Consider the following 9,477-nt stretch of genomic DNA (forward strand, 5'->3'; position numbering starts at 1 on the left):
TCGGCCGCCTGGCCCCCACTCCAGCCCCGGCCCAGGCGCGGGCGGGTGGTTTCACAGCTGCAGCGAACATGCCTTCGCCATCGCGTCACCGCCCCCCGCCCCCCGGGTGTCCGGGCTCCCAGACTCCTATCCTACTGGGGTCGAAAGTGAGGGGCACTGTGGAGTGGGGGTGCTGCAGGTCGGGAGTGAGGGGCACTGGGACCTCCAGAGAGTGGAGATATCCGGGCTCCCAGCCCTGCCTCATTCTAACCCCACTCCTCTCCAAGTCTGGCTCTGAAATTCCACTCCAGGTTCAGCATCGTCTTTGCGCTGCTGAGCAAGGGAGTCCCTGTACCCAGCCCCAGTGCTCCACTCCAGAGCCAGCTGCATCTCAACAGCCCCACAGAACCAGCCTTACTGCATGCCCCAGAGCCAGTCGCATCCTGGGGGCCCTGTTATACCCTGTCCCAATGCCCCACCCCAGAGCATGCTGCATCTCAACAGCCTCAAAGCACTAGCCTTCATCTCTCCCAACCTTGACTCAGCCACATCCCAGGGTGCCTGTTATCCCCAGCCCCCAAGGCACCCCAGAACCAGACTACCCAGCTCAGGTTCCCCCACCCCCACTGTGGCCCCACAGCCCCTCCAACCCCATCCCCAGCCAGCTGCTCTGCCCCAGTGACTGAGCTGAGCTGGGATGGGCTAGTCTGCACCGGACTGGCCAGAGGCCCTGGCTGAGGTTGAGCCTGGCCCTGCCAACTCAACCACGGCCTTGGCAGCCCTGTTAAGCCCTGGCCCAGCACTGTGTGTGTATATATAGTGCCTGCCACTGGGGAAGGGGGTGCAGGGGAGGAAGTTCGAGGACACGCCCAGTCTAGGGCCCCCAAGAAGGGTTAGGGGCTTCATTGTGGCTGGTTCTTGGGTGGGGAAGGGGCTGGGTAGAATGGGAACCCTTGGATACAGCTGGGTCTGGGGTGGGACATATGAAAGCTGATACTATGGGGGTGCCAAGATGCAGCTGGCTCTGGGGTGTGATGCTTGAGGGCAACTGGGTGTAATGAGGCCCTGGTATGTGGCTGGCTCTGGGGAGGGCAAGTCCATGCCTGGCCGCTGGCACCCAGCTGTGCCACAGAGGCAGACGCTGGGAATCCAGGACAGGAAGCCAAGGTAGAGGGGAGGGGGATATTGAGTGAGATCAAGTGGAATTTCCCCAGCTGGAGAGAGAGCAATCTGACATCTGGGTTCCTGTACCAGTGCCTGGCCCACCACCAGTCCCTCACTCCTCCCCCCACTGTGGGGCACCCCTGGAGGGGAGGTTATGCGGTAGCTCTGGCAGGTTCAGTTCAGGGGAGGGGGGTGCTATATCTGTCTGTGTCTGGGTGTGCTGAGATACCCCTGGCTCTGGGGTGGGCTCAAGTGGATAGATATAATGGGGACCCCAAGCTGCTCTGGGGTGGGGCTGGGACAGGATATAACAAGGAACCTGGAATGCAGCTGGCTCTGGGGTGGGCCACAGTAAGACTGATTCTAGGGGGATGCTGAGATGCAGCTGGCTCTGGACTGGGGTATTAGGGCTAGGGATAATGGACACCCCACAATACAGCTGAGTCTGAAGTAGGGCTGGGACAGGGTATAACAGAGACCCTGGAATGTGGCTGGCTCTGGGGTGGGATACAGTAAGGATAGTCTATGGGGATACTGAGATGCAGCTGGCTCTGGGGTGGGTGTCAGGATGGGTGAAATGAGGAACCTGGGAGCTGGGTATAACAGGGACTCCAGGATATGGTTGGTTCTGGGTAGAACCCATGAAGGCTGTTTGTAGGGCAGGCCTGAGATGCAGCTGGCTGTGGGATGGGAAATGGGAGTGGATAGTTATAACAGAGACTGGGGGATGTAGCTGGCTCTGGGATGGGTGCTGGGTATAACAGGGACCAGGGCTGTCCCAGGGGGAGTGAATCGGGGCAACTGCCCTGAGCCCTGTGCTTTGGGGGCCCTGTGGAGCAGGGTAGACCAGCAGTGGTGTGGAGCTGGGCAGAGCAGTGCCTCCATGCCCAGCTGCTTGCTCCCCCCACCCCGCCCTCTGCCACCACTGGCTGCAGTTTCTTCAGGTCCAGAGCCCATGGGATTGGAGTGGAGGTGGAGATGGGGCCCCACATGGGCAGATTTGACCCAGGCCCCGCACCCTGCTCAGGTCAGCTCTAGGGACCCCAGGATGTGGCTGGCTCTGGGGTGAAATCCTTTAAGCCTGGTTCTATGGGGACACTGGGATGTGGCTGGCTCATGGGAGTGGGGGGGACAGGACACTGAGGTCTGGGTCTGATGGGGCCCCAAGATGCGGCTGGCTTTGGGGTGGAGCCAGCTCTCACAGCTGCTGCACACTTGTGCGGGCATTTGGGACAGGAAGTGGCAGGACAGCGGCTGCCCCGGGCACCTGGCCTTGTGCCTGGTGCCACAGGGTCAGACCAAAGCCAGGCCCTGCCCCCCCTCCCCAGCATCTGGTTCCCATTAGGGGCCTCATTGACGTCAGCCAGGCCAGGACCTTCCCGCGGGAGCTGGCAGCTTCCTGACACCAGGATGCATGGGTTATGCAGGAGAGATGGGGTGGGGCCAGAGCAGCTGGGATGCCTGGGTTCTCTGGGTGGGGAGTTGGGGCTGGAGGGCAGGAGCAGGTGGAACTGGGAGCCTAGATGCCGGGGTTCTTTCTTATGCCAGATTGGAGGAGGCCATGGCTAGCAGCTCCCCTTCCATCTTTTCATGCCTGGAGCCAGTGTGTGGCACATGCATGTGGGACACGTTTGAGGTGTGCACATGAATGATATCTCCCAGGCTCCAGGACCTGGACACCTGAGCTCCACCCCTGCTTGGGGAAGAGACAACCCCACAAAAAAGGGGGAGGGGGGCAAGAGTTAACCCCTCCCCTACCCCAAAATTAGGGAGGGACCTGCAGTGGTGGAGGATGGGGCCAGGCTACAAGCCCCTTCCCCTGGGGGGACAGAGCCGGTTGCCTGCCCCTCCCTGACATGTGGAGGGTCCCCAAGGCCCCGCCCCACTCCTGTTTCTGTTGGCCAAGCAGCGCTGGTGGAGCCTGCCTCCCACATGAATTGGCGGCCCCTGCTCTCACTAGCTGCACCCCAATTGGTAGAACAACTCCCTAACGCCCCACCCTCCACCTTCTCTCCTCCCTCCTTGTGCGCATCAGCCCCTCCTGCTTCTGCTGATTGGGTAAGGCCTTCCCTCATTGTAGATCCCGCTTCCTTCGCACCTCACAGTCGAGGCAGGTGCTGGCTGCCTCCCCCTTCCCTAACCCCAATGCTGCCTCCTGATTGGTTGATACTTCCTCAGTGACAGTGGTGGAAGGCAGATGTCTTTGACTGACAGGCATCTTGGCCAATGGGAGCACAGCTCCCTCAGGGCTTGGCTCTCTCATTGGTTTAAAGGAGAGGGTGGCTGGGGAAAGGGTGGGTGACCACTCCCCCCCCACATCCCGGACCATGCTTTGGTGACCAACGGAAGTGGTAGCAGGTTGCAGTGAAGATGCCTGCCCATTGGCATGAGGCCCATTGCATGGGCCACCAGCTGCCCCAGAGGTTATGTGAGGCAACCAAGATGGCTGCCCATTGGCATGAGACACCAAGCACCCAAGGCACTCATGGGAACAGTAGCCAAGATCACCTCCCCACCCTGGCATGAGGCAGAAACTGCCCCAGGGAATCATGGGAACAGCAGGCAAGATGGCTGCGCATTGGCATGAATGAGGCACCAGCCACCCCAGGGGCTTATGGAAGCAGAAACCAAGATGACCACTGAGGCCCATGGAACACGTGTGTGAGTCATGGAAGGACTGTGCTGGCAAGGGAATGCCTGCCCAGGGGCTCATGCGAGTTGAGCCAAGGTGCCACTCTGTTGGATTCCCCTGCTCACTCAAGCAGTAGAAGGGGGAGTGGGGGCTGGGAGCCTGGATGCCTGGGTTCTCTGGCAGGTGAATGGGGTCTTCAGGGGGTAAGAGTGGGCAGGGGGCTGGGAGCCCACACTCCTGGGTCCTCTGGGAGGGGAGTGGGGACTTGAGGGTGAGAGCAGGGGGGGATGGGAGTTCGGGCACCTGGGTTCTCTCCCCAGTTTTCATTAGACCCTGCTGGTGGGGTGGGGGCAGTGGCAGTGGCAGGGGTTGCACCCCGCCCCTCCTTTCCAGCCAGGAGGGACCCAGGCCTCCTGCGACTGGGCCCATGTAGGACCCAGGCATCCAGGGCCTGGCCAGGCTGCCGCGTGGCGCCTTGGACCAGGAGCCTTCTAATTTCCAGCCTAAATTTAGGCCTTGGCCCCATTCCCTGGCTTTGTTCTCCTGCCAGGCCCAGCCACCACCCCCCATGGGTGCGTGCAGTGCCTAGCATGGCGAGAACAGCCCCCCCCAGACATGGGAGGAGGGGGAATGTGCCCACACCCCTCCTAGGGCCTGGAGGGAACCCAGGCATCTGGGCTTCTGGCACTGTCTGCTTCAAACCCCGTTCCCTACCCAGAGAACCCAGGCGTCTGAGCTTCCAGCTGACCCCTGACCTAGGCTCCCCAAGACCCAACTCCCTGGGCTGCCAGCCCCCACTCCCCTCCTAGACAACTCAGGTGTCTGGGCTTCCAATTGACCCCTGCTGTAACCCTCTAACCCTGGCTGCCCCCCCCCCAGCCCCTATTCCCTTCCCATAATAAGGAGAGAACTCAGGCATCTGGGCTTCCAGCTGATCCCTGCTCTTAGCTTCCTAGACCCTACCCCTCTCTCTGAGAACCCAGGCATCTGGACTCCCAGCCCCCCCTGCTCTCACCCCTCAGGCTCCCCTGGCCTTCCCAGAGAACCCAAGCATCCAGGCTCCCTGCTCCTACTCTTGTTATGGAATAGCGCTAAGGGGTGCCACAGCCCAGGGCATTCTGCTGTTACCATCCCAACTCCCCCCCCCCCCCCCCCCCCCCAATCTCAAAATCTCAACTCCAACTACAAGGGAGGGAGCCAGGATAGAAGCATCAGAGCTTTATTGGCTACAGAGCGGGGATCACAAAGTCATTATCGAATGCTATATACAGCGTGCAGGGGAGGGACAATGGGGCAGGACTTCTGTGGGAGGTGGGGGGTCTGCCCACAATGTGATCACCTCTGGAATGTAGAGTGCCAGGAGGGGACCCAGGTATCCAGGCTCCCAGACTCCCACTCCCCTCCCGGGGCACCCAGACACCCAAGCTCTCCCTTCTAGACTACACACTCCCCACCTCCCTCCAGAGAATCCAGGCATCCAGGTTCCCAGCCCCCGCTGCTTTCACCTCCTAGCCCCCCTCCCCTCCTAGAGTTGGGGAAGGAACCCAGGTGTCCTGGCTGAGGGGATGGGAGACAAAGCCTAGTGCTCCTGGGGGTTGGGGCCTCCAAGGAGGGCATGGCTTGTGGTCCAGACACTGCCCCTGCCTGTAGCAGAGGAGGGGGAGGGAGAGAGGGGGTTGCAGGGTCATCTGTGTGTTGTTCTGTCATGGGGGAGGGGAGTCCTGTCTGTCTGTCAGTAGGGGAGAGATCAGTGGGGGGGCATCCATCTGTTCTTGGGAGGTGGGGGAGCACTTGTCTGTCTGTCTGTGTATGGTGGGAGCGGGGGGTTTACTTTCCATCTACAGTGGTGGGAGAGAGGTTCGCCAATCTGTCCATGGGGGTCTCCTCCATCTGTCCATCCTTGGGGGGAACTGAGGGAGGGTTCTATCTGTCCTTGGGGGATCTTGTCCGTCTGTCCCCAGAGGGCTGAGGGAAGGTCTTGTCCATCTGTCTGTCCAGGGGGGGAGGGGGGGAGAGGAGCACTGTTTGTCCATGGGGTCTTGTCCACCTGTCCTTGTGGGGGCTGAGGGAGGTGAGGCCTGTCCATTCATCCATCCAGGGGGAGAGCATCTCAGGCAGGGGCAACAGAGGCGCTGGAGACGGAGGAGACATCAGTGCGAGACGCAGCCGTGGAGGTCTCGGATCCATCATCCACCTTGCGCCCGAACAGCTGCAGGATGCAGTTTCGGAACTGGGGGAGAACAGATTGACGAGGATAGGACAGATGTACAGGCACCAGCCTCTGCCTGTGCTTGTGTCCAGCCATCCCTCTATCCATCCCTCCTATTCCCCCCATTTCTATCACTCCCCATCCATCCATCCATCCATCCATCCATCCATCCATGTGTCTCCATCCATTCCTCCATCACCCCACTCCATTCTTCCCTCCATATCTGTTTGGCTCCCTCCCTCCTTCCATCACCACCTTTCCATCCTTCCCTCTATCCCTCCATCCTTCCTTCTATCCCTCTATCCTCTGCCCAGCTGCCACACATCACCCTCACAGCTCCAGTCTCCCCATGGAGCTGACCTGGCGGTTCATGAAGACATAGATGATGGGGTTATAGATGGTGGCGCTCTTAGCGAAGTAGGCAGGCAGCGAGGCCACAAGGGGGTGGAAGGCATAGCCAGGATGGGCAGCTGCGAAGCAGGCGAAGGACGCATAGGGCCCCCAGCAGACACAGAAGGCCACGATCATCACCAGAACCATGCGTGACACCTCGCGCTCTGCTTTCTGTGTTGTCTCTGACTCCTTCTGCTGCACTGCCACCTGCCAGGAATCCACTGGGGTCAGGGTGGGGCCTGGTGGTGGGGTCTTTGCCTGGACCAACTGGGGGCAGGGGGGGGCGGGGGCAGGGGCTGGGCCAGATTGAGTTAGAGGAATGCATCTACAGGAGTCTTGGAGGAGTTTTAGCCAATGGGTTGGCTTTACTGGGCTTGAGGGGTTGGTCTTCAGGCATTTTGGAAAGCTCTTGGCCAGCTAGTTAGCTGTGGTGGGCTTTACTGGGCTGGAGAGATTGGTTTGTAGTAGCCTTGGAAAATTCTTGGTCAGCCATTTGGCTGTACTGGAGTTTATTGGGCTTGAAGGGTTAGTTTGGATGGGTTGTCTTACTTGGCTTTAGTGGTCTGAAGGGGTTGGTCTATAGGGGTCTTGGAAGGCTCTTGGCCAACTGGTTGGACATGGGGTGTGATAGTGCCTTATTGGGCTTTCTGGTCTGAGGGGTGGTCTTCAGGGGTCTTGGAAGAGTCTTGGCCAACCGATTGGCTCTACTGGACTGGAGGAATTTGTTTAGAAGGGTCTTGAAAGGGTTATGGACAACTGGTTGGCTAATTGGGCTTTACTAGTCTGCGGTGGTTGCTCTAGGGGGGCCTTGGAAGGCTCTTGGTCAACTGGTTGGCCATAGAGCATGGTGGATACTTCCTTGGCTTCACTGGTCTGCATTGGTGGATCCAACAGGTCCTCCCAAAGGTATTGACCACCAGGGGGGCCATGTGGGGCAGGGCTCACCGCACGGATGGCCAGCCAGACTTGCAGGTAGCAGAAGATGATGATGATGAGGGGCAGGATACAGCAGGTGGCCATAAGCACCATCATGTAGGACTGGACATTGGGGTCTGTGTTGCCACTGAAGACGTCTGGCCCACATGATGTCTTTAGCCCGTGTGGCCAATATCTGCCCCAGGGGAGAGAAAGAGGGTATGGGGCTTCAGCCAGGTGTGGGTGGAACCTCTGCCCCGAGGCCTTGTCCCCTTCACCGCCAGCCCCACCGACCTGCTCCAGCCGAAGAGAGGGGGTGCAGTCCAGAAGGCTGCCCAGAGCCAGGAGAAGACAATGCCACCCAGTGCCAGGCGCCCGTCGAACTTGACGTTGCCAAAGGGCTTGCAGACCACAAACCAGCGCTCCCAGGAGATCACAGCCAGCGACCACAGCCCTGTGATGCCTGCATGGCCCCTACCGGTGAGCTGAGGGGATCGGGGAGGGGGTACAGGGGTCCCGTGGCATGGGTTCTGGGGGGTTATGAGAGGGGCAGGGGTTCCATGGTGGCCCATGGGTAGAGCATGGGGTGTGACGTGGTCTCCTGAGACCTAGAGTCATGGTCATGGGACCTGTGGCTTGTGTTCTGGGGGGTGTGAGGGGGCAGGGGTTCATGGTTGGGGCATGGGGGTCCCTGCTCTCCCGTGGTGTACAGAATAACATGGGAGGGTCATGTGGCTTCCTGTAGGTCCTGGAGATGCAGGAAGGGCAGGGGTCCTCTAGGTGTCACTCCCCTCCTCTCCCCATGGCCGTGACCCTGCCGCCTGCCTTTACTCATGGCTGTGGCTGTGACCCAAGTGCCCCCCATCACCCCTGTGGCTGTTACTGTGACTCCAGTGCCTTCCCCTGGCTGTAACTGTGGCTGTGACCCCACTGCCCACCCCGTGGCCATGTCTGTGACCTCACTGCCCCTTTTTTTGTGGCAGTGATTCTGACACCCCCTTCCCCATGACTGTGACCTTGGCCGAGACCCTGCCCTCAGCTGGGGCTCACCGCAGACGGAGACGGTATAGCCCTCGATAACACAGAGCGGGTGGCCCAGCACGAAGTAGCCAGCCAGCTGGTTGATGACGCTGATGGTGCTGGCAATCACTGTTTCGCCCAGGTCAGCCACAGCCAAGTTCACCAGGATCCAGTTGAGTGGGTGCCGTAGTTTGCGGAACTTGGCCGTGGCCACCAGCACAAGCCCATTGGTAGCCACTGAGGCCACGACCACCAGCAGCATCCACAACGAGGTGAGGTTGTATACCCAGCGTGGCGCAATGTGGTAGTTGGGGCCCTCAAATGGGCCTGTGCAGCACCAGAAGGTAAGAGCAGGGCCATGAGGACCCCCACATCCCAGCTCCCAGCACTCCCAATCCCAGGCTCCAGTGGTCCCCAGATATCCTATCCCCTGAGATCCCTAATCCCAGCCTCTGGAGATCCCTAATCCCAGGCTACAGGGACCTTCAGATCCCAGCTCCCAGTATCCCCAATCCCAGCCCCCAGAGATCCCCAATCCCAGCCCCCAGAGATCCCCAATCCTGGGCTCCAGGGACTCCCAGATCTCAGCCCCCCTAAAATCACCCAGTCCCAGGCTCCAGGGATTCCCAGATCCCAGCACCCCCAGTCCCAGGCTCCAGGGACCTCCAGATCCCAGCTCCTGGGGAACCCCATTCCCAGAGATCAGGAACTCCCAGGCCCCTGGGCACCCCAAAATCCAGGCCACGGGGAACCCCATATCCCATCCCTCCCAAATCCAAGCCATGGTGATGTCCAGATTCCAATCCCTCTTCCCCAATTCCAGAATTCAGGGACCCCCAGATTCTAGCCCTGCAGAGGGACCCACATTCTCAAACACCAGGAACCTCCAGATCCCAGCTTTTGGTGAATCCCAGGTCCCAACTTCCAACACCCCCAATCAGGCTCCAGGGACTCCCAGATTTTAGCCCCCCAATTCCAAGCTCTGACAACCCCCAGATCTCAGTCCCCTAATCCCAGGCTCCAGGGACCCCCAAATCCAGCCCTCCAACAACCCTGAAATCCGAATCCCAGCCCCCAGGGATCCCCACTGCCCAGGCCCCCATACCCCCAACTTCCCTGATTCCCACTCAGCTCCCCTCAAACCCCTTCCCTGAGCCCCCCCCCC

General features: G+C 60.1%; 1 protein-coding gene across 1 annotated transcript in view; it reads right to left on the bottom strand.

Annotated features, from left to right (window-relative positions):
• Window positions 1-5,885: 5,885 nt before the first annotated feature.
• OPN1LW (opsin 1, long wave sensitive) overlaps window positions 5,886-9,477 on the bottom strand; it is a 3,737-nt gene continuing 145 nt past the window's right edge. Inside the window, exons 2-6 of the mRNA XM_006032034.1 lie at window positions 8,343-8,639; window positions 7,587-7,755; window positions 7,323-7,488; window positions 6,345-6,584; window positions 5,886-6,005 (exon numbers count right to left, since the gene is read on the bottom strand). Of these exons, the coding sequence (XP_006032096.1) occupies window positions 5,886-6,005; window positions 6,345-6,584; window positions 7,323-7,488; window positions 7,587-7,755; window positions 8,343-8,639 (992 nt within the window). The remainder of the gene's footprint in view (window positions 6,006-6,344; window positions 6,585-7,322; window positions 7,489-7,586; window positions 7,756-8,342; window positions 8,640-9,477) is intronic.

Source organism: Alligator sinensis, unplaced genomic scaffold (genome assembly GCF_000455745.1).
Source record: "Alligator sinensis unplaced genomic scaffold, ASM45574v1 scaffold137_1, whole genome shotgun sequence".
Classification (NCBI taxonomy): Eukaryota; Metazoa; Chordata; order Crocodylia; family Alligatoridae; genus Alligator; species Alligator sinensis.